The sequence below is a fragment of the Fusarium graminearum genome, chromosome 3 (assembly GCF_000240135.3).
Source record: "Fusarium graminearum PH-1 chromosome 3, whole genome shotgun sequence".
Lineage (NCBI taxonomy): Eukaryota > Fungi > Ascomycota > Sordariomycetes > Hypocreales > Nectriaceae > Fusarium > Fusarium graminearum.
Window position 1 is genome coordinate 7550838 of NC_026476.1, and position 23420 is coordinate 7574257.

Here is a 23420-nt window from a genome sequence, read left to right on the forward strand (position 1 = left end):
CATTGAATGGTCTTGCATGACAATGGACACACTCTCTTATCATGGCTCCGCCTCTTTGTTAGCCAAACTGTTGATTAGTTGCATGCTGCGGCAACCTCTATCAACGGACAGGGCTTAAGCCACCATTGATGCTTAATTATTATGGGTCACACGGCTACGGGAATCTTCAAGGGTTGGCAGACATTCACTGATGAAGTTGTGGATAAATAAATGGGGGAATAAATTTATCCTTTTTGCGACCAGTCACCGTTCAGATCCAGTGACATCACTACCTAGCACAACACTCACCATCCCAAAGGAAAGGAGGGAAAAGCAAAGGACCTCACAGGACCAGCCATGCAAGGGTTCTCCCAGATCGACCAGCGCTCAGTCATTTAGACTGCGCACTTGCAATAGCACTTGTAGCATTGCTGGCTAGAAATGCAATAGATGTCACCATTGCAACCCGTGCAACCAGCGCACTGGCAAGTGCCATACTTGCCGAATTCATGAATATGAATTCTGGGCTCGACAGCGTTAGCGGAAGGGAAGTACCTCTGCTTTTCCTCGACGGGAGAAGAGGGAGCGGAAACAGAAAAGGAATCCATCTTGACGATTTCTGACAGGTGTCTGTTGTGAGATAGTAGTGAAAGATGCTGCGAAATGTGAGACTGGATGTAAGACTGACGAGTGTGGTGGTTCTTCTAAAAACATTGTTGGTAGGCTGGAAGGTATTTATACTCTACCAGAACATGTGAAAGTGGAAGAATACGATTGTTTTTGAACACATGTTGGGGTCTTTGTCTTTTTACTGTTCACTTGACCCAAGTGTGATGTCCAATGTGTCAACACTATTTTTTATGCACATTTCATTTGATTCATTCACCTCTTTGTTCATAAATACGTACAGAGCTTTGTATTTATATTTGTGGCTACTCACAAGCGATCTAAAAACATACGTGTTCTTGACGGCGATACCCCAAAGATGCAAAAGAAACAAAGCTTTTCATGGATCACTGTATCTTGAGCAAACTGAATCGAAGCTATATTAAATTTCACAATGGAAGCGATGTATCATTTGGAAAGGAATTAATGGTCTTGCGCTGGAACTGTTCCGTGAACAACGGAGGTTTTGTTAGGCTGATATGTTGCAAAGAGTGAAAGTCTCATACAGGTTCTCAAAAGAGTTTGTAGCAGCGGATCTATTAACTACTGGGATATTTTCCACAATACACAGTTCAATGTTGACAGCCGCAAAACCACAAATAACAAGAGCATTGACGCCTACTTCTACATGTCTTTTCTCACTGGAGTCACCCTTTGTGACAATCATCAGACATCTCATGGTCAATTCGATGTAGGCGGAAAACGAGAACTATAAAGAACAAGCAGCAAGTAGGCTAGCAGCTCCTTTGAACATGCCGAATATCGATCCATCTTCAGAACGTTCTCGCATAAAGGATTCATTTAATAGAACATTGTGATTATGCAGCTTGCTCACTTGACGAATAATAACAGCCTTCCTCTTTCGATGCCATCTTTCCATTGGATATTCTTTTCGCTTTCTCTTTTCGGACTTGGTATCTGACCAAATATTCTTACCTTCCTATCAAAACTGAACCCAGTCTGACCACAATATTTTAGCGCTTACTTTGATAGACATGTTTAATGATGAGACTCAATCCTTTGCCTAGAACTAGCTTGGTCAGCGATCATCACTGGTAGGACTTCCTAGACATTGCATAGACTACTATTTGGACGCATAAAAGGCAGCATAGCCCCAATGCCCCATCTCAAACACTTGCCAGTTCTCTTATCCTTCTCTATTGATTGTATTGTTGTTGTTTCAGCACCATCAATATGCTTTCCAGACGTACTACCTCATCTACTTCAAAGGCCCGAAATGACTTCTGGAGCAAACACCCCTCAGTTAAAATCATCATTCTGCAATGGGTTGATATGTGCGGCGTTTTAAGAGCAAGACTAGTCCCCGTCTCCACGTTCAAAAAGATTGTCGAGGCAAATGGCTACCTCAACTGCGCGCCCCTCGACACATGTGTCACCACGACCGCAGAGTTCATTCCTAAACTGATGCCATTCTTCGTAGACTCTGGCAAAATCTGGCCTGACGTCTCCTCCCTCAAAGTTGCGAACCATAACGCCCGCGGATACACCAATGCTGCTGTCTGTTTCGGTCACGTCGAGTTTCAGAATACAGATGCCAGACATATTCTGAAGACTCTAGTCGAGAAGACCAAAGTCCACCATGGACTGGAGTTTTTGGTCGGTATGGAGTTGGAGTTTTGCCTTCTTCTACCAGGAACACTAGATCCAGCAGAGCCAGGCAGCGCAGGTGTCTCACATACATCGAAGCTACTTCGATCAAAGATCTGGCCTTTACTTAACGAAATAATCACAGCCTTGGACGGAGCGGGAATTGAGGTTGAACAAGCTGTAAAAGAATATGGAGCCTCGGCCTATGAAGTCGCACTCTCGCCACTCCCTCCCGTTGAGGCTATCGATGCATATGTTTACACCATAGAGGTCATCAAGAATATCGCGTACAAGTCCGATCTGGTGGCTACATTCTACCCAACACCATTTGCTGGAGAAACAGGCCAAAAGAGCGGACAGCACATTCATATATCTGCAACGTCCACGAACAAGGACAAAAGTTGGGATCCTGATACAGCAATGGCCGGATTGTTGAGTCATATCCCAGCCCTCACAGCGCTCGGACTAGCACAGATCGACTCTTATGAACGAGTGGGCATCGGCAAAATGTGCACTGGCGGGCTGGTTGGGTGGGGTGACAATAATAGAGACATGCCAGTCAGAAGAGTCACCAAGAATCACTGGGAGGTCCGGATAAATGATGCAACCTCGAACTCATATGCCATGGTTGCTGGTATCATTGGTGCCCTGCTCGATCCAAAGCCGTTGAAAATTCAAGGGGCTACTAGTAAGTCTTACTGAAATATCCTCGACGTATTACTGACAAGCGTATAGAATTCACCATGTTCTACTCGGCAGAGGAAAGAGAGAAGATGGGTTTGACGGAACCTGTTCCAGCTTCGCTCGAAGAGGCAGTAAAAGAGCTCGAGAATGATTTGGACTGGGCAATCCATATTTTAGGTCGGGAGTATGTTGAATGGTTCGTTGCGCTGAAGAAGGCAGAGATTGTGGCATCGTCCAAGATGGAGACCAAGGAGAGAAGACTGTTCCTACTGGATACCTTTTAATCCTTTCCTCGAGTGCGAGAGTGGTTATACATGCTCTGGATATAACACCGACAATGCAATTTTTTGACAAATGCAATGTCGTCAGGCTCAGATTAAGTTAACAATTATTGATGCCACCGTTACCGAGAGTCCTACTCAATAGCCATCCTGAACCTGAGTAAATCGCGCTGTTGGATAGCATCATATCGATCTTCCAGCTCACCAACATCCCATTTACAAGACAGCCATCGCCCATTCAAAGCTTCCTTACGCCTCTGCATACCATCAGAGTTAAGCAGCCACACACAGAATGAGCCCACAAGATCAGGGCTATCATTCAACACTGCACAATATTAGTTACACACCTGAAAACACGCAGACGACTCACAATGCTGAATGTCTTTTGACGCTGCAAGTGAAAATTCACTCTTCATTCCCCCAGGATGTACACTGGCAACAAAAAGACCTTTGTCGGCGTATTGGGCATGAAGAATTTCGACTATGCGCGCTTGTGCAAGTTTGCTTGCGCAGTAGTGGGACGTTGTTCCAAAACCACTGATTCCTAGGGCGGAGATGGAACTAATCACGATGAAGCTTCCCTTGCTTTCGAGGAGAAAGGGAAGTAAGTGATGAGCGGCAAGCCATGTACCTGTACAGTGAACAGCAAAAGCCTTTTGGACATCGCCAACCTCTTCTTCGATAACTGTAGCTTTGGATAATGGTCCTGAAAATCCACAATTAACGATGACTGCATCAAGCTTGCCGTCAAATTGTTCTTTCACGGCAGTGGCTATCTTGGCCACGTCGACTTCTGAACTGATGTCGCACATGACAGAGACAACTTTTGTCGAATTGTTGATAGAATCGATTTCCTTAGATGTTTTCTCCAAGGTCGCTTGTGTCCGTGTCGCGAGGATGATACCTGATGCTCCAGCTGTAGCGAATGATCTAGCTAGTCCTGCACCAGCCGCACCTCCAGCTCCGATGATACAGACGACGTATCCTTTGGGCAAAGGTGACTTCCTAGGGACTATAGCTGGATACGGTTTATCATGTTTGGTCGGGACAAAGTCTCTGACTTGTTGTGCATTGGTCAGACTCGGGGTCGACATGACTGGTAGTTGAAATGATGCAACGTGGACGGAGAGAACAGGCTTTGGATATCTCATAAGTTGGTCGCCAAACTTTGAGGGGTCCTTCATCACTTATACTCATCAATCAGAACTCGGTATCCAATGAGACAACACATCTTCTTCCCCATGTTTTCGGACTTTGCTGTTAAGAACGGATCGAAGACGCCAGTTCATGCAGCGTCAGATCTGACTTGGACAAGGGAACATCGCCATTGGTTGTCCCTGCGGACTTACCAACAAAACACCAATCTTATCTCCGATAATCACGAAGATGAGAATGATTGAGGTGACTCTAGACATATCAACTCAAATACAAGCAAGGTGATAACAAACAGTCGACATCATGTGCGTTTTAAACCGATCAGTGCAATTTTTAAACAAGCCTTAACTAGAGTCTAGGTCATGTACCGGAACTGCCGATTGTTGTCGCCCTGCTCCGAGACATCAATCTCAGCGTTCGCATCCACCGACCCGTACAGCGTGTCTCTGCGCTTATTCTCCCTCTTCAATGCAAAATGCATGAACAGAGCCAAAACAACCACAAGCCCACTCATGCCACAGCCAATTGCGCAACCTGTAGTAAAGAACGGACTGACAAAATGTTAGTTGGAGCGGCAGGATGAACAGGTCATAGACAACTTACGCATCTTCTTTCGGGAACACGGTGCTACTTATCAGAGATGAACATTGTCCAATGATTAGTGAAATGGCAAGGCCGGCTCCCTTCTTTGAGTCTCCTCCCTGATTATTCAGAAGCCAAGTAATATTCATGGCAAGAGCAGGAAAAATTCCACAAGCAGCAAGCCATACTCCGGCATATCTGGGGCCAGTCTTTTCCATGTCTTGAACACCAGCAAGCATACCATAGCCGATAGTACCCATTGCAGCAAATGATGCTACGATATACCCACGACATCCGTACTTATCCGAGAAGAAAGCAGCTGCGATGCAACAAAGGAACGCAGCGAAGTAGGCTGGAGCGGTGAGACCTTGCGCGGTAATTGAATCGTAACCCATGTTTTTGACAATGGTAGGTAGAAAGTTGGACAAAGCAGCAAAAGAGAAGTTACAGCAGAAATGCATGATGGCGTGGATGTAATTCTTATAGTCGAGCATTCCTGCCACGATCTGCTTCCAGCTGACAGCTTCCTTCGACGTATTGTCTTGGAGTTGTAATCGTTGAACAGCGAGTTTTCTTTCATCCTCATTGAAGAACTTGGCTGTCGATGGTGAGTCGATGAGGAAGAAGTAGACCACCGGGGCGAAAAGTATTGTCGGGGCACCCTCTGTGGCAAGTGTCAGCATTGTCGGAAGCGAAGGGTGAATAAAGTACCTATGATGAATAGCCAACGCCATGCCTCCAAAGATCCTTTAATATGAGTTATTCCATATGCCAGACTTGAAGCAAAAGTGTTTGCCAATGGCGACATGCCCAACAGGATAGACATTCGAAGTCCCAGCTCGCTTCGCTTATAGATACAAGACAAGAAGTACGGAGCTCCAGCACCAAATGTGGCCTCAAATACGCCTAGAAAAACGCGTGTAACCACTAATTCGGCCATGTTGTTCGCCGCACCCGAGCACATAGCAGCCGTACCCCAGCTAAGACATGTGAGCAAGAGAATGGGAGGGGCGGAAAAATCAAGACTTACCATATACATAGACATGATACGTAAATGTGAGCGGGAAAAATCTTCCAAAACATTGTCGTCCATTCGAACAGGATGTACGCGATGTAGAAGGCGTTTAGAACCCAAGACCATTGAGAGGAGCTAAGACCAAGAGAGTCTTGGGCGCCGGCAGTTTTGGCATTGCCTATGTTACCGCGGTCGAGATAAGACAGGACATAGAGGCAGCAGACTATTGGCAACACCCGACGGTCGAGCTAGAATAATAGTCAGTAAACAGTGGTTCGAATTGAGTGGGTGACCGACTTTGCGTTTGATCCGGTGGTCAATGTCTGGCGGTACAACGACATGTGGTTCTCCATCTCTTGACACTTCGTCGTCCTTGAGGCCAGTCGTACTCGACCTGCGAGGAGTCATTGTAGGAATTACAAGGAGTAGGAAGCTACAAAATTGGTGAAATGTCGAAGTCAAGGTAACGGACAAGTTGAGGGGTTGGGTGGTTAAGTAGCCGCTGGTGGAGAAACAAATCGGAATCCTTGCATTAAAAGTTGATCAGCCACCAATTTTGATCCCGATCTTTTTGTTTCCCCAGTGTCTAGTTCCAGTGGACAGACACTAACTCGGATAGCTGGCGATCACAAGCCATAGCGGCAGAGCGGGCGCGATTGTCCCTTGCGCATTGACTGAGACTGTCGATCATTGCCTGAACGTTGGGCCGGCAATTGAGTAAACAAGAGGGGTTGTGATACCTGAGCCTGACTTCGGATGCAACGCAATGACAGTGACTTGGACCAGAGACACCAATATCTGTGTACTCAATCTAACGGAGACATTTCCCCTGTTAAAGCTGACAGTGGTTATAAGCTATTCAGAGTAAGATTATCACGTGGCTGACTCTTGAAACATGGCAGACATGATCATGGCTCACTCATCTTCTTGGAGGTTAGACGAGTCTGACTTCACCCTCTCAACAAAGACTCAACTGATATATGTGTGGTGTCAATTTGATATCTATCTGTTCTGTGTTCTATCTTTGGGGGGATTGTGTCTCTTCTTTGCTTGACCCTTTTCTCACCAAATCGCCGCTACCTCAGTCCTCAACTACCCGAATCTCCGTTATACCCCCCTTTGAGAACGCTATGATGTCTTTGAATACAAGTTCAATAGGGGTTACTAACCCATACCCAGCATCAGCGGAGTTTCGAGGCTTCGATCCTCTAAAGAAAAGCCCCAGTACCCCTCCATCTCTATCGAAAACCACTGAACCCGAGTCGCCGTGTGCGCAAAACTTAAGTTGGCCGTCGCTGTCCATCAAGACTGGCTGGACGACGTACTCGGTTGACTCGTAGTCCTTTGCCATGAAGCGCTTAACGTGAGCATCCTCTGCCATTGTGCACGACGATTTGGTCCGGTGGTATTTGCCGATCGTTAGGCCTGTAGTCCCACCAACTTTGAAAACGAGCGAATTAAAGCCGGGGCCGAATGGGTTGGACTGCCGCTGAAGAGATTCATCAAAAGTCCTAGTTGGCTGTGCCAAGTGCCTGCCAGGATACTTGCGTTCCCAAGCTTCACCTGATGGTAGGATGTTCGGGCCTTGACGGTTACCATGGACATTTATCAATGCCCAATCAAGCCTCATCTTGAAAGAACCGTGCGAAGCTCTGCGCTTGTACCCCGAAGCAGCAAACAATGTACCAAGTACATGCTTGCCATCATTGAAAAAGGCATCCTTCTGTTGTCCTTGGCTTCTGGCCTTCTGGATACTCTCCTGTAGCCTTTCGATCGTTTTTTGGGTAGACCTGTTAGACTTGGCAGTCTGTAGCTTGACCTTCAGGTCCTCGATCACTTGGTTGTCTTCTTTAATTGAATTTTTGAGGTACCCGAGAGTGAAGTTGTGCCTAGTCCGAGACGGGCTCCCAAAAGACACAGGTTGCGCATTATGCGTAGGAAAATAGCCTTCCAGATCAACCCTCCAGCAATCGCTGTTCAGCTCTGGCGGTGCAGGCTTTGTTTCGTCACCAACAAGCTCGAGGCGAAAACCAGGTAAGGCTGAGCGAACAGTGTGGTAATTGGTAAGGGCGTATCGTGTCCAAGTTGGATTGTTCTTTGTCTTGATCTCAACGAAACAGCCGATGGTCCCGACTCCTGCAGTTTCCTTAACCCCATCGCTGCGAACAATGTATGTCTCTGCTCCAAACTCATCTCCAGGTTTTATTATTTGCTGATAATCGCCAGTAACGAACTTGTTTTTCTTTGCGTCTTCATTATTGATTTCATCAGATGTCGGTTCCAGATAGTCGTAGCCATAGTTCATCCCGACGTTGTGTTCAATGTGCATATTGACACCCGCCCATTCTCGATTGTGCCGGCTGATGTTCGATTTGATGTCGTTCACGACTTGAGACCATCCTATCTCAGAGGACTTATAATCCACCGCTATGTAAATAGTAGGTGGGTTATTATCGATGTCCTGCAAGCCATAGTTGAAAAGACATATCGAGGTCATGCAGCCAGCCGTTGCTTTAAACGATTCGAGGCGCTGGTAGACAATCTCTCTGATAGTATCCCAAGTTCTGCATAGACTTTCGCGATTGACTGGGCCATAGTAAATAGTCTGGGTAAGCTCTGGTGACTGCATATCAATGTGGATATCCTCATAATTGAAGTCGGAGTCTTTATACATCTTGTATAATTCCACAGCAATTCCTTGAATAGCTGATTCCCAGAGGCGTTTCTTGTCTTCGGACCAGGGTACATTGATTGCAATTGTCGGGACGCTTGTGCATGGCTGCGATGCCATCTGCTGGTGTATAAGCTCCACATCGTCGTATCCGTTATCGTTAAACAGACGATGTTCGCGAAGTATTCTCCTGGCCTGCCATTCGATTTCGCCTCGACGTTTCTCGACGGGAGTCGGTAGTGCGGTTTGCGACCATTCAAATGGTCTGGGGCGAAGTTGGGGCCAAGCTGCGCGATATCTGGCAGATAGTACCGTGATAACAGGGTCTGATTCTCCTGAAGATTCAGTCGCGGATGGTGTAAGTAGATCACCTGGTCGTTGTTTATTAGGGCCACTTCGAGAGGGATGACCATGGCCACCAGGTGGGTTCGGTGGCTCCATGTTGAGTGGTGTGAAGGAAGGAAGAAATGAAGCCGAGATCTGGGGCAAAGGAGAGTTTAAATAGTCAAGATTGGAAGGTGGCAATGATTTACTGTCATTAAGTTTTCATTAAAAGCATATTTTGCATACAGTTATACTACAGTGAGCGCGCGAAAGTTATGACTTGTTTGCTCGCTATACTACGCTATTAGAATAAACTCGAGACCTCTTCACAGCTTCGATGCAGGCTCAGCAAAGCACCGTTGTTGTACAAGCTTCTGGATCTTTGGGGTCGCGCTGCTCTGCCAGAGTCAAGCCAGTTGCTTGAACAAAAAGACCATCAACGGTTCTAACTGTGCAAGGACATCCATACTCTCTACCAGAAACGAAGTCGGTCAGCTGTCAGCGATGAACGCGCAGCCAGACTAGTCGAGATCATCGACATAGGATCAACCGTCAACCTCAGATTGGTAGATGTTTCAATCGAATGCACGCCCTACGTTGCGCTGAGCTACAGATGGGGTGGTCTGGAAGCAGTTTGGCAGACTACCACAAGCAACCTAGAGTCGCGCTCATCAGGCTTCTCTATTGATGAGTTTCCAAAGACTCTGTCGAATATAGTCAAGGTTACTCATAATCTTGGCTTCAAATGGATCTGGATCGATAGTCTCTGCATCGTTCAAGATGACAAAGATGATTGGGCGAGAGAAGCTGTCAAGATGGTCGCCATCTACCAAAACGCCATTGTCACCGTTGCCGCGGATTCCAGTCAAGATGCCAAAGTAGGACTACACCTGAGTATAAGGTTTCCATCATAAATCATACTTTTGAGCATTATGACTCTAATGCCCTCACACATAACCTTTTTTTGCCCTGCCCTAACATAAGGTTCAAATGGGCATAAAATGCATTGCTTCCATCCGGTTTTTTTTCCTCTTCCCTCCACCTACATCAACACATCGCAAAACCACACAACAGCAGGACTACACAATAGCGCGTCAACATCAATGTTCATCATTGAGGACAGTATTAATATCTGCAACAAGCTTTCCACTGGTGAAGAGAGTTCCATTTGCCTATTTCCCGACCAAAAGACAAGACTCAACAAATCAATCACTAATCTACGAGATATGGGTGATCTTCTCAGTCACTGCTCGCTTCGAGACCGAGGCTGGACCCTGTAAGAGCGTATTCTCTCATCGCGAATCATCCATTATGCCTCTGACCAGCTTTACTGGGAATGTTATCACGGGATCCAGGAAAGCGAGGATAACCTTCTTTGGATGGGTCGCAACTTAACCATTTCCAAGATAGCGCACCGAGTAAAATCGGCAAAGGATGTTGAGACAAAGAAACAAGAACTGAATAAAGTACTCTACTACTGGTATGTCCATTTGGTAGGAGGAGACTACTCACATCGTTCTTTGACGTACGGCGAAGATAAACTCGTCGCTATCGGTGGTGTTGCCAAAGCACGTGACGACATCGAATCGATGGGCTATATGGTCGGTCACTGGGGAGATGATGATGATGAGCTTGTCAAAAGCCTCTGTTGGAAGCGCGGCGGGCCTGGTCAAAAGGCTGCCAAGTATCGCGCTCCTTCTTGGTCTTGGGCCAGCCAGGATTCCATCGTCGACTACGGAAGCTACAGCCTTGTCAGTAGGGATAACGATGAGATTGTAGCTGAACCCGTGACATGGCAGGCTTCAGTTCCGGATGGGACGTTTTTCGGACGGTGTACTAATGCTTACCTCCAGATCAAAGCAAAGTTCGTCCGCGGAACAGTCTTCCCAAACTGCGGTCACGACTTTAGCGAATACCATCAAGCAGGGATTGGCGGGGGCTACACTGTTGATCCTCCAAAAGAGAGGTGTGCATTCCTCATGCTCGAAGGCGAAGAGACATCTGATCTTGTCTGGTTGGATGAAAGTCAAGCCACTCAAGATCCAGTGCGAGAGGGCATCGATGTCAAGGTTGTGATGCTTTCAGAGGTTCGACCTGAAGGTGAAGAGCCGTATCCGGGAGCTTGTCTAATCTGCACTCTAGATGAGAGATATTATTTGACTAGGATCGGATTTACCGAGTATGTCCGGCCGTACAAAGAAGGGGAAGACGCCCCGCCGGTTACTGGGCTAAAACTTTGCGACAAGGAGGCGATTGAGCTGATCATTATCTAAGTTCAGGTCAGAGTTCAGTCCAAGGCTCACGAGGCATCAATGCACACGTGTACGTACCATGGATTCAGTCCAAATAAATGGACCTACACCAAACTCAACCACGATAGATTCCATAGTAAATTTAGAAATATACACAATACGAGAGAGAGAAGCAAATGCATAGTCCCAGTATTGGTACCGGGAAACTGGAAGAATACGCTCCTGAGAGCTTCGAATTAAATGTCTAATGAATAAATAAAAACTCCTCTAAATGATTATAAAACGCTTGACCAAACAAAATGAGTTGTGAGGGTCTCAAACTGGCAGATCCTCTTCACTTTCTGACTTGCACTTGGCTTTGCGAGATTCCGCACGAGCCATTGCGTAAAGCCGCGTCGAACCGTATAATTGTGTCGTGATCCAAAGGGAAAAGACAACTGGGGTAATAATCTTCCACTCAAGGCCCCACTGGTTCCAAGAGCTTTGGAGGAGATGTATAGTGACGATGGTCTCTGTGAGGGCACCAACGACCGCCCAGACACAGCATCCAAATGCAAGGCGAGACAATAGCAAAGCATCGTCTCGCTTTATGCGCCATATAATCATGGTAAGGAAGATGGGGATTTCTACTACAACGTCGAAAGTACCTATTAGATGGGTACACGTTAGTAATGGCCTATCGTAATGGGAGAAAAAGAAGACAGAGTTACGCACCCCAGACCATGCACATGTAAAACTCTACTGTCGCTTCGTGATTCTTTTTTGGGTCGGCGAAAAGACTCAACGCAGTCTGCGCAATAATGAGCAACCCAACATGATGCGCAATACTGATGTAGCTCGCAAATTTTGTTCGAAAGCACATCTCAAAGATGTAATAGGCGCAGTAAACTTCTGTCGCGACCAGCAGATGGTCGCCAACCGTGACTTTGCCGCCGTTTACCACAGGCGCGCTAAATACGGCGTTGCCGACCAGAAAGTCCATCATGGGATACCCAGTCGATATCACGAGAGAGATGAGGATAAAGGCGCCGACGTGGAAATAGGTAAAGGAGCGACGCCGTCTCTCATCTTTTTCGAGATCCGGGTAGAATCTTTTGTAGATGCGTGGGAGGATCCATCGTTCTAGGCAGTTGGTGATGAGGGCTATACATATGACACAGCTCGTGAGGATTAAAGAGCCGTATGGCAGGAGAGGAGAGATGGGGTTGTTCTCCAAGGTCGAGATCTTGGGACGGTGCATGTGGTGGTGCTCTGGCTTGGTCATGGCAGCGGTAGTATAGAAACAAAGGAGATATGTGAATGAACGAAGGTACACAGACTAAGGAGGGATACAAAAGGAATAAAGTCCCTGAATGGCAGCAACTTCAAAGCTCGATGGGGAGGTTTATGTATTATGGGCATTGGCATTTGGGTGAAATGGAGCCGAGAGTTTGGGCTATGTATGGCCTTATGGCGCAGGCATACTACATAACGTAACATACTGCATAAAAATCACAATTATAAATTACAAAGATGGTTTCATGTTACCATTCAGTCAACCAATCCTTCCAATATGGATATACGAGCGAGTCAGATATTTCTCGGATAAATGGCAGCAAGCCAAGTTTTAGTGAGATCTGGAAGTATACGGGATTGGCCGCACCGTAGATCAGCCACCGACCTAGTACTTGTTACATTGCAGTGCTTGTACGTCAGTGGCTCACGCGTAACAATAAAAGGGGTCCAAGGTCTGGAACAATCTGGGGAAACTTGGCGAGATGGCTCTCAGCGGAGAGGAAAAGAGGCGGAGCAATTGCACAGATCCACAAGGTCCCTTGTTACATCCCAAGATTTTAATTGTGCCTGGGGGACGGTTCCACTTCTACGATGCCGTATTCCGGATCTCATCACCACGTTACGTGGCTTTTCTGTTGTTGTTGCGGTTTATCGGCACTGATGTTAGTGAATGGGGCTGCTATTTTTGTAAAAATGGCTGAATCTACGAAATGCTATAGGCGGTCTTCGCATTCGGGTCCGGTGTAAGCGAGCATGTCAACAGTACAGGCGTTCAAATACATGTACCTTTGTGGCTTATTGTGTATGATCAAATCTCCTTTATCCCTATTCTCCTACGTATACTCTATACTAATTGGCGCATCTCGAGTAATGTTTCTGAGCATGTCGCTAACGGCGGTTACTCACAACAACAGCTCAACTTCAACATGGCGCAGTCGTATAAGCGAGCCTACGTCATTGGCTTGGAGAACAGAGTTTTCGCATAGAGAAATTGTTCGGTGAGTTCGATAAACAATCTTAGTTGAGCAATTTCTCCTCGGCTTTGGCTTTCAAAAACTTAGTCCCTTTCATTCATCATGGATAGAACGGCTCGACTGTTCAGCCTTATAAAGAGCCCGGCATTGAAGTCATCTCAATTGGCTCACATACGGTGCCAAGTCTACGTGTTCCAACGGGGCTTAGTTGAGAACTTCAGGTACAAGGTTCTACAAGAGCCAGCAAGGCAGATTGAAAGTAAAGATCCATTTGACAGCTCACTAAGAGACGCTAGAATCGGACCTTGATTTAGGCTGACACAATAGAAATGATGCGGGATTAATCATTATGTCTCATCAACTCATGATCCATACAAGACCTTGTCACTATGGCCGAAATTGTCGGTCTCGTAGCCTCTATGCCTGGTCTTCTCGAACTCGGCATCAAATCATCTAAAGTACTTCACAGTTAAGGCTGTTCTTGACGCTGGCTACTCCCAGCAATGTGTTACGAGAATCAGGTGACATTACAGCACTTGCCATGGCAATGGCAGCTTGGTCGGATGTCTCTAAAAGCTTAGCCGTTGCTGAAATGTTGCTCAGAGCGGTTGCAGACGTTGAACTAGCCAAGAGTTTTAGCGCCACTCTTCTTATCGTCGCGGCAAGCAATGACAATTTTGCAGCGATTGAGATGCCTGTCTCTGCGGGGGAGGATCTTGAGGTGCGGATGCATAGTGGCTTCACGCCAATGATGAGAGGCAAAGCAAAACGGAGTTGCTGCACTTCGGACGTTATACAGACTTGGCGCCAACATCTGCGAGTATGATGTGTTCGCTTCATAGACCCTCTGATGTGCGATCATGTCAAATGCACATGATACACAACGAGTGCTTCTTAAGCTGGGGGGCGAGTATCTATCCCAGGACAGTTGCGGGCGCGTTCTCCACACAGCTGGTACTGTGGGTGACGTGCAGACATTTCGAACCTTGATGGAGTTTGAGTTGCCTGGACTCAATCTGGCTGCCAAGGAGGGCGCGAGATAGACACCGTATTGGTTGTTTGAGGAGCGCAGTGATAGATATCACAGATGAGCTGAGATGGACCTTTTACGATTTGCTACGGGCTGTAGAGGCGGATCAACATAGAAGTGAGGACAAGGATGGTGAAGATGAGTTTGTGAACACGAAAATCTCCCTATAGCGTTAATGCTGTATTAGTAGACTGGACTAATTTAGCTCCGACTCTTGATGGCGTCATAATTAGTTCGGCCTGGCCTCGAATCATGGGAGCTAGACGTTTCTAACCACTTTACACGAGCCTGAAGTTACGCGTTCGTAGATGCGAGTGTTTCGTGTTAGAAAAGCCAGCATCGTCGGATGACAGAAATGGCTTAGCGCTGTTTCTGCTCCGAGATTAAATTTGGCTGACAAGACATACTGTATTCTGTATGGAACAGACATTTGTAAAGAAAGACAAATGAAATGAACAAATAACTTCTGGGTGTATAATTCATAGATTGAATGACATTGATACGGCATGGTGTGCTTCGGCATTTAGGTAAGACCTTCGTTCTCCAAGTTAGACTTATTTCGCGTGTTGTTGATGTTCACACTGAACAACTCGGATGGGTAGATCAAATTAAAAGAACGTTGCACTTTTCAAACAACTCACACTTTACCCACGAATAAAACAAGAATACTGTAAGCAGAAGAACATATAATTTGAAAGAGTCATTATATCCATTATGAGGGCACTTTGAGGCCATTGTTACCAATGTCAACATCATTCGACAGAAGTTCAGGGTAAGTGATGATCCAGCGGAGTCGGATTAATCTGCGACCCGTGTCTCGAACAGGTTTAGTGGCTACCAGCATCTGGATGGAGGGTGCAGAAATAACCAGCACAGGTCGCCTAATCTCAAGCGCGTAAGCTGATCTACAAATTTAGGCTCTGGAACTTCCAGCTGCGACATATCTTTCTGACACCTTGAACACTGGCCACTGTGAGAGAGTAAATCCATGAGGATATATTTTATTTATCAATTTAACAGGGACTCTGCCACCAGAGCTATCTCTGTTGTCCACGTCCTTTAGATTAATTCTTCTTCTCTTCACGGGACGGCTATCAAAGTCATGTGACCATAGACCCACATATTCCTTTCACGCTCATTTCAGGTCTCCTCCCAGCCTTCCATCAGCACCAGCATCAGCATAAGCATCATCATCATCATCGCCCTCATTCAATCACCAACGACGACGCATCACGTTCAAAGACGCCGGCCAACTCGCGCTACAGCCGAAATAAATATCCGACTTGTACCCAACGAACGAGTGTGCGCGCCAGCCTCCTTCTTCCTTGGAACATTCGGGGCTTGTAGAAGGGATCTACTTGGTTCTGCAGCGTGCTGGGAACCACGATTAGTCTTGCAGCGTGCTGGAGACTATTAGATTGCCTGATCGCGAACCTGGTGTTCTTTGTCCGTGTCGTGTTGGCTCCATCGCCAACCCTCGATAAAACGATACACCCTCAAACATCCGGATACTCGTCGCTGTGGGCGTTATAATTGCCGACTCCTACCCATCAAACGAGGCTTTATTGCTTCTTCTTGCTGGAAGGACCGGGTTCCGCAGAAGGGATCTGCTTGATCTTGCAGCGTGCTGGAGATCAACAGGTTACCTGTCGACGAGCCTGGATCTCTTTGTTCGTGTTTTTGTCCTTGAGGTCTTGTTGGTACGTATTTTAGTAGTTGTTGCTCATGATATATTCCAGGAATGTCCTGTCCAACTCCCTCACCATGTCTTGACAACATCGACGAATCCTCTCCCATTGTCGTCGAGTGGGAATGCGACGGCGCGACGCACTATTTGGCCAAGCCGGATCCCAAGATTGACGACATCACGCTCAAGACTCGTCTGAGCGAACTCAGCGCCCTCTTCGAACTGCGTTTTCCTGTCAACCTGAAGGGCGTCGAAGGCGTTACGTCCATTTCAATGTCCATTCTCCCGTCATCCATCACCTCATTCGAGTTTGCTCCCACCACGACGCTACCCGACGTAGTGAAGGAAAAGCTCAGCGGCCGAATAAACCGCCTTGTATTTCGAATCAACAAGACAATAGAGGTCCTCGTCCCTACTCCTGCGAAAGAACCACTGGCGCCAGCGCGAGCGCAGTCCGGCAAAGTCATCGATGATATCCGCACGCTGTGCGCGGCAAGAGCTTTTATAGTGTATATAGACGACAAGAAGCTATCGAATGAACAACTCCAATGCATCCACGACGCAGTGAACCGAGGTGGCTTGACACCTTTTCGCGACCGAAATGATCTTGCCAGCATGTACCGCGGCATCGGAGCCAAGCTCGTTGACCTTGTCCCACAAATCCACGACGCGCCCCCATCCTACAACGAGACCGAACCTCCACCGCCTCCTCCCCCCATTAACGACAAGAAACGCCGCCGAGTCGATAGCGAAGGCAAAGAGAGCAATGCGATTTCCGAGATTTGGGCCGAGCTCAAGGCACGAGACGAGCGCGACCGAACGGTACAACACGAACTGTCAGATCTGAAGCAAGAGAACAAATCCCTTCGAGAAGCGCTCGATCAAATCCGCCAGCAAGTCGCCACGTTCCACCAGAACCTGGACACCTTGAAACAAGACGTGGATCACCTTCAAGGTCAAGACAAACACACTGCCGACACTCTGGAAGGATACGATACAAGACTGGTCGAGTTGCGGGATGATCTGGAGGATCTTGATGCCAAGGTCGACTCAATCCAGGAACATCGTGATGAGAATGGCGTGGCTCGCGACTTTCTTGACAAAGTTCGCAGTGATGTGTATGATGATATTATCACGCGTCTCACGGGCTGAATATGGCCTTTACTTGAGCTGGCTTCTATTATCCCAAATAATATCTGCTTGCGATAGTCATTACTTGACGCTGGCGCCATGTCTGCTCGACGCCGTCGCCCCATCCTTCACCTGGTGCGCATGCTCAGGCAGTCGAACCATCGCCAGCAGCCACCACGACTGAAAGAGCTAGAGAGTCTATGAGCAAGCGCCGCTTCACGCTTCTGGTCTCCATCGTCCCCCACTGCCCTGCCCTGCAAGGTCTAGCTGCGACAAGCCGATCGTCAATCCGTACCGCCACTGTTTTGACTGCGCTTACTGTTCGAAAGCTGAACCGGCGCGATGCTTGTCCAGGCCTACTGAGCCTTGGATGCCGCAACTGCAGGCTCCATGCTACTGGCTAGGCTGGCGTTGAGGAATTTGCTCCACTGAGGCCTTCCAACCCTCAGTTGTCCTTGATCATCCAATTGTTGTCGCACATGACTGAAACGACCATCACGCCCGGTCTTGCTCGGGATGACTCTTTATTATGACCTCCCCCGAATGAGACAACAGTGCGCTGGACGTTTGCGAGAATTATTGCTCGAAATGCCCACCACGACCGATCACGACTTCCGATACGCCCCTGTTGGTCGTCTCCAACAATGACAATTGCTGCCGACTCTGGCGAATCTCGCCACACTCTACAATCTGTCCGTACCTTCAAATCGGACTCCTTGTACATACACTCTTGTTTTGTTCTCAGATTTGCAAGCGATCCATAATTTTAATTTCTCTCAATACAACTTGTGTTCTGTAATGTCCCACCCTGTCTTTTGTCCCATCATTGCATGCGCAGACATTTTGTGAAGCGAACCTGGTTGACGTTTACTGAGCGTTCCGTGATCCGCAAAGACTCCCGCATGCGCTGTCTCAGTAAGTAGCGTCCGATCATTGGTTGCATGTCTCCCATGTCGCATCTGCAGAACCCTCTAACCTCCTCGCTGCCTTTTGAACAGCGATTTGCGGCTCACCTTCATGGATGTCTCTGGCCATGCGTCTGACCTGGCGTCTTCTGCACTTTCCGTGGGGATACATTGCCTGACTACCTCAACATCCACAAACTGTAGCAACTCGACACGATGTCCCCACCTGAGGCCTACTGCAATCGCGGCTACTGATCTCAACGACGCTTCCACCTGCTCCTGTAATTATCCCGATAGACTTCACAATCATGGTGCCGTCAATGCTCCACGCCACTTTATTGGGTTTATCTTGCAGCGTCGCGTTACAGTTCCCTCCCTCCCTCCTCTGCTTCCATATGCTACCGTCCCTTCGCACTGCTGCTCCTGGGCTCTGCCCTTCGGACGCTACAGCCTCCCGTCATCGCTTCCCAATCAGTGTTATGGCGTCTTCTTGCCTATGCGATATCGTCCGTCTCTCAACACGATGAAAGTGTCGCCTTCTGATGAGGACAGAACGATAAGGCCTCGCGACGAGACAACAGGCAAAAAACATACAACAGCGGGGATTCGCTGGTCGTCACCGACCCAACTACTAATCCGCCCCTTACCAGCTTATCTATGGGAGAGCGGACGGGATCCCGAGTTCTCTGATAGGTATGGTCGTATGTGAAAGGTTGGGCTGTGTCTTTGGTCTATATTCGCAAGGTATCAAGCGTGACTAGAGTCTTGGTACGGGTTTGTCAGTAGGCGCTGGTAGAAACGTCTCGACCACACACTTCTATGGATGCCACTTATTAGTTGAACGATATACATGGTAACTTCAGAGTTCAACTCATTTAATCTGTTTTGCAACTCTACAGAGCTTTCCTCATCTCCGGAGTCAGTCGAGGAACTTGAAACATTGAGCTTCTAATGATAGGGCAACTTGTTTTTCATGGAATACAGGAGAGGAACCAATAACGACGTTTGCTGAAGGAAAAGTACTTTGGTTGTTTACAGCAGATCAGCTCGCCTTGGAATGGATTTGTGAACCAAGGGTGTTATGTGCAAAAGGTTCAACATCTTTCAGGCGCGGGTTCTATCAAAGAGACATCATAACTCAGACGTTTGACAACTCTATAAATGCCATCTTGGGCTCAAATTCAATCTTCTCAACTTTCATGACTCGACGTTCGAAGTTTGTAGGTACACCCAGGTTAACTTACAGCACAAGAGTTTATACTCGTTACGAACTTCTTCTGCTCAAGACTGAACAACATCAGCACTTGATTCACTCTAGATCGAGGCCTAAGCACCAGAGCGAACAGGGCAAAGACCCATGTAAAAAGAGGAACGGTCGGCGCTAGTTTAGAGCGGTTCCATGAACCACTGAGAGTAGTCTTGGTACGAGATCACCCACAAGTCCCTATGGCCTAGGCCTACCAGGGTTCGAATTACCGTATATTCGCATCCATTCAGTTGATGATAAAAAGGGCTGTCACAATTGGGCGCCTTGCATGACACCGCTCCCCTCCAGTCAGTGCGGATCTGGTATGGGTATATAAAGCCAAGTCAAAGCCACCGTCGATCATCAATTGAGACCTTCACACTGTCCTTTTACCAGTACGGTACGCCCAATTGTTGTCCGAGATGATACAGGCGGCTACAGATTTGGTGTCGCGGCCAGCGATTGCTGTGCCGCTCATCATCTTCCTCTCGTACATCACATACCAGCTCTTCATCAAACCCTCAAATCTCCCAGACCTGCCTATTATCGGTGCCCGTAAAAGCGACTGGTTTCCTCTTTTCCAAGCCCGGATCCGAAACTCTCTCAATGTCAAAGCTGTCCTCAACTCGTCGTATGCCCAGTACAAGAATCAAGCAACCATTCTCCCTCTGCTTGATGGTGGAAATGTCATCTTGTTACCGCGATCCGACACCAAATTCGCGAGCGAGCAGCCAACTAATCAGCTCAGCATGCATGAGTCTGTGCAACATGATTTGCAGACGGATTGGACTACCATGACTCCCTCGTTGACCCATGACCCTATCCATCTGGATCTAGTGCTTACGCATCTCACCAAAGAGGTCGGTAACCTCATTCCTGATTTAGCCGAGGAGATTGAGCATTGTGTCCGTCAGCAATGGGGTACCAGCTCAGAGTGGACTGAAGTCTGCATTTTTGAGAAGGCCCAGCTCATCACCAGCGGCGTGACAAACCGTGCATTTGTCGGGGTTCCACTTTGCCGAAATGATGAGATGCTCAAGCTGGGTATCGCTTTTGCCCAAGACATACCGCTATCGTCAATGCTTCTCAAGCCCTTCCCCAACTTTCTCAAACCACTTGTCGCGCCGATAATCGCCCTGCCCAACAGAATTCACAACAACAAGTTTGAGAGGATCCTCAAACCAGAAATCCAAGCACGACTTGCAAAGTACGATGCACAAGCGACAGAATCCGAGAAGCCTCCCAAGTCTGAGCGGAACGACTACCTGCAGTGGTTGATTGAGCAAGCCAAGGATATCGGACACCCCAAGAACTGGAAAGTCAACGCCTTATCGGAACGTGTTCTCATGATGAACTTTGCATCCATTCATACAACTACGTTTGCCGTTACTCATGCTCTCCTCGACATTGCTGCGTCGTCTCCAGATCTTATTGCTGAGCTACGAGATGAGATCAAGAGCGTGCTCGAGCAACACAACGGGAAGTGGAACAAACGCGCCGTCGCAAAGCTAGAAAAGCTCGATTCCGCCATCCGCGAAAGCCAGCGCAAGAACTCCATCGTTTCAGTAGCCGTCTCTCGTACTATCGTAGCAGAGAAGGGTGTAACATTTCCATCAGGCACACATGTGCCCAAGGGTCATAGGATAGCAGTCCCAGGTTACTCCGTCTTTCAAGACCCTGAGGTCTACCCCGAGCCAAAGAAGTACAAAGCCCTGCGCTTTTACAATGCACGACAAAACGAGAAGGACGAATATGTGAAGAGTGCGCGCAATGCGTGGCCGACAACCTCAGCAGACTTTTTGGCTTGGGGTTTGGGTCGAAATGCTTGTCCTGGAAGGTTCTTTGCGTCAAGTGAGATCAAGTTGATGATTGCTTATATGTTGCTGAATTATGATATTGAACATTTGGATGAGAGGCCGCACAATACTTGGATTATGCAGAATCGGATTCCTCCCATGAAGGCGACGTTAAGGATAAGAAGAGTGTCACAGCCGTAGATAGTGATGGACGAATACTACTGGATATAAAATGGGTCGAGAGTCGAACGATTTGTGCGGAGAAAGCACCGTGAAAGTCGTCGTGAGTTACCTAGCCATGTTTTCACGTCATAACGCAGGACAAGGATGGATGAAATCTGCATATTTTGTCTCATTTAAATACATAGCGAATACAAGAAAGAGCAGTCAGCATCGAGAGAATGTATTCTCTCCACGTGATTACGCGTAGTTTACTTGACGAGAGTCGTAATTCACGGTCGCGTCTCCTCCCATCAACCTACACCTGTGTTGCCACAAGATCCTCTATTCCTTTCACTTCATTTGCAAAATGTCCAAAGGAACTCGATACCAGTGGAAAGAGTCAAGTACAGGCTTCTGGCATCGGAGTATCGACGAGTATGAGCAATTCTATCGCCTTTACACGAAACCAGAACATGGCTGTTATCACATCACAGCATGCGCCTCGTTCCAAGTCAAGGATAACAACGTGAACCCGTATTTCAATGTGGAAAGTGCCTTGCGGAATGCTTGGAACTTCCTGCGCTACAGACATCCGACCTTGGGGTCTCGTATTGAAGGTAGCGACCAACCTGACGCATGGGAACGGATGTACAGACCCTTTCAGACTGGTGATTATGTCGAGTCCTGGCTCAACTCGACCTTCAAGATCATTGACACTGATGAGATTGCACTCTCCTGGTTCAACAACTGTGCACCTTCTTTCCATATGCCAACGGTGTACGTTGTACATTCTGGATTGGAGGCACATCAAACAGTGTTCCTTCGATGCCCTCATGATATCACTGATGGTGTTGGTGTCCTTCAATTACTCGGTCAACTCTTCGTTCACGCTACCAAGTCATATGGAAAGGCCATAGAGTTCAAATACCCTCTGCCCGACACTGACCTTGGTACACGACTTTCCCCTTCTTTGAGAGTTGTGGCGTCTATCCCCGAATCATTGTCGGAGGCTCAAACGAAGCGGTTCCAGGAGTTGCAGACCACCAATGGAAATGTTTGCAATCATCCATGTTTGATGGGCCTACCAACGAGTGCTTCTCATAACAGTGCACCAGATATGAAACGTATTGCTGTCTCAGTCTCTCGAGAAGTATCAAGCCAGATTTTAGTCGGGTGTAAGAACATTGCTCTTGGAGTCAGCCTGACACATATCTTTATTGCTGCTTTGACCACGGCTCTTGGCGATCTCCAACCTCGACAAGACAAGACCTACACTGCTCGGTACATCGATAGACCCATGATCAACATTCGTCCTTACTGTCACGAACCTTTTAACAGCCCCGACCATGCAGCAGCTGCATACCATGCCGTGTCTTCACAAGCACTGGGTATCGACGTCAAAGTACCAGGCTCAGCTGACGATGATACTGAAGTCGATGCCTTATCAGAACTAGCTATTAAAGTCCGGGATCCCTATCAACAGTTGAAGTCAGACTTGTCAAATAATACGCATGAACAGGCTTTGTTCGCTCCACAGGTATTCCAGACTCTGTCACCTCCACCCGGCGTGGACCCATGGGCTGTTCAAAAGTCACCATTTTGCCCTGTTGCTCTCTCCTCAATCGGCAACTTGGCCACCATAGTAGGTGGCTCCGATGGTGTCATTGAGCTTACAAAAGTATGGGTTGCTAGTCAGCCTATTAGTGCTGGGGTAGCATTGTTCCTTGCTTCATGGGATGGTCAGATCGAGTTGTCCAGTGTTTTCAACACTCAGTATCATGACGGGGGGTTTGTGGAAAGGTTCATTACGAAGATTCTGACCAATGTGTTCAAAGGCCTTGGGATTGATGGGAATGGTCGGGCAATTATATCAGCTAAATAGATCTTTCGAGGATTGAACTGCCAAGATGAGTTATATACATTTACTGAAGTCATGCTCGAATCTAGATGCTAGCATGTATTTTCGGACTCCAACACATCCTCTCTTGATATGATAG

The 23420-nt window shown here is 47.5% G+C and overlaps 11 protein-coding genes and 1 non-coding gene across 12 annotated transcripts; 7 read left to right on the forward strand and 5 right to left on the reverse strand.

The window, feature by feature from the left end:
* Window positions 1-1839: 1839 nt before the first annotated feature.
* FGSG_11289 (uncharacterized protein) lies at window positions 1840-3221 on the forward strand (the record flags this gene model as incomplete). Its single annotated transcript, XM_011327653.1, has 2 exons — window positions 1840-2941; window positions 2989-3221. 2 exons carry the CDS (start codon window positions 1840-1842, stop codon window positions 3219-3221), a joined length of 1335 nt encoding a protein of 444 aa, XP_011325955.1.
* Window positions 3222-3352: 131 nt separating this feature from the next.
* FGSG_13992 (uncharacterized protein) lies at window positions 3353-4633 on the reverse strand (the record flags this gene model as incomplete). The annotated part of the gene is made up of 3 exons (XM_011327654.1): window positions 3353-3543; window positions 3589-4396; window positions 4568-4633. The coding sequence occupies 3 exons, from the start codon at window positions 4631-4633 to the stop codon at window positions 3353-3355; spliced, it is 1065 nt and encodes a 354-aa protein (XP_011325956.1).
* A 95-nt stretch (window positions 4634-4728) lies between these two features.
* Window positions 4729-6378, reverse strand: FGSG_13993 (uncharacterized protein; the record flags this gene model as incomplete). The annotated part of the gene is made up of 5 exons (XM_011327655.1): window positions 4729-4924; window positions 4977-5619; window positions 5667-5935; window positions 5986-6218; window positions 6268-6378. The coding sequence occupies 5 exons, from the start codon at window positions 6376-6378 to the stop codon at window positions 4729-4731; spliced, it is 1452 nt and encodes a 483-aa protein (XP_011325957.1).
* Window positions 6379-7058: 680 nt separating this feature from the next.
* FGSG_11287 (uncharacterized protein) lies at window positions 7059-9082 on the reverse strand (the record flags this gene model as incomplete). The annotated part of the gene is made up of 2 exons (XM_011327656.1): window positions 7059-7107; window positions 7140-9082. 2 exons carry the CDS (start codon window positions 9080-9082, stop codon window positions 7059-7061), a joined length of 1992 nt encoding a protein of 663 aa, XP_011325958.1.
* Window positions 9083-9780: 698 nt separating this feature from the next.
* Window positions 9781-11238, forward strand: FGSG_11286 (uncharacterized protein; the record flags this gene model as incomplete). Its single annotated transcript, XM_011327657.1, has 2 exons — window positions 9781-9843; window positions 10372-11238. 2 exons carry the CDS (start codon window positions 9781-9783, stop codon window positions 11236-11238), a joined length of 930 nt encoding a protein of 309 aa, XP_011325959.1.
* Window positions 11239-11532: 294 nt separating this feature from the next.
* FGSG_11285 (uncharacterized protein) lies at window positions 11533-12481 on the reverse strand (the record flags this gene model as incomplete). The annotated part of the gene is made up of 2 exons (XM_011327658.1): window positions 11533-11864; window positions 11932-12481. 2 exons carry the CDS (start codon window positions 12479-12481, stop codon window positions 11533-11535), a joined length of 882 nt encoding a protein of 293 aa, XP_011325960.1.
* A 493-nt stretch (window positions 12482-12974) lies between these two features.
* FGSG_11284 (uncharacterized protein) lies at window positions 12975-13478 on the forward strand (the record flags this gene model as incomplete). Its single annotated transcript, XM_011327659.1, has 2 exons — window positions 12975-13154; window positions 13212-13478. The coding sequence occupies 2 exons, from the start codon at window positions 12975-12977 to the stop codon at window positions 13476-13478; spliced, it is 447 nt and encodes a 148-aa protein (XP_011325961.1).
* A 377-nt stretch (window positions 13479-13855) lies between these two features.
* Window positions 13856-14509, forward strand: FGSG_13994 (uncharacterized protein; the record flags this gene model as incomplete). Its single annotated transcript, XM_011327660.1, is given in 3 exon segments — window positions 13856-13924; window positions 13936-14187; window positions 14441-14509. 3 exon segments carry the CDS (start codon window positions 13856-13858, stop codon window positions 14507-14509), a joined length of 390 nt encoding a protein of 129 aa, XP_011325962.1.
* A 2289-nt stretch (window positions 14510-16798) lies between these two features.
* FGSG_11283 (uncharacterized protein) lies at window positions 16799-17335 on the forward strand (the record flags this gene model as incomplete). The annotated part of the gene is made up of 1 exon (XM_011327661.1): window positions 16799-17335. The coding sequence occupies one exon, from the start codon at window positions 16799-16801 to the stop codon at window positions 17333-17335; it is 537 nt and encodes a 178-aa protein (XP_011325963.1).
* Window positions 17336-18806: 1471 nt separating this feature from the next.
* On the reverse strand, window positions 18807-18922 carry FGSG_20071. Its single transcript, XR_893036.1, has one exon. It is a non-coding gene; the product is annotated as a 5S ribosomal RNA (ribosomal RNA).
* A 965-nt stretch (window positions 18923-19887) lies between these two features.
* Window positions 19888-21462, forward strand: FGSG_11282 (uncharacterized protein; the record flags this gene model as incomplete). Its single annotated transcript, XM_011327662.1, has 1 exon — window positions 19888-21462. The coding sequence occupies one exon, from the start codon at window positions 19888-19890 to the stop codon at window positions 21460-21462; it is 1575 nt and encodes a 524-aa protein (XP_011325964.1).
* A 328-nt stretch (window positions 21463-21790) lies between these two features.
* FGSG_11281 (uncharacterized protein) lies at window positions 21791-23305 on the forward strand (the record flags this gene model as incomplete). The annotated part of the gene is made up of 1 exon (XM_011327663.1): window positions 21791-23305. The coding sequence occupies one exon, from the start codon at window positions 21791-21793 to the stop codon at window positions 23303-23305; it is 1515 nt and encodes a 504-aa protein (XP_011325965.1).
* Window positions 23306-23420: the final 115 nt, after the last annotated feature.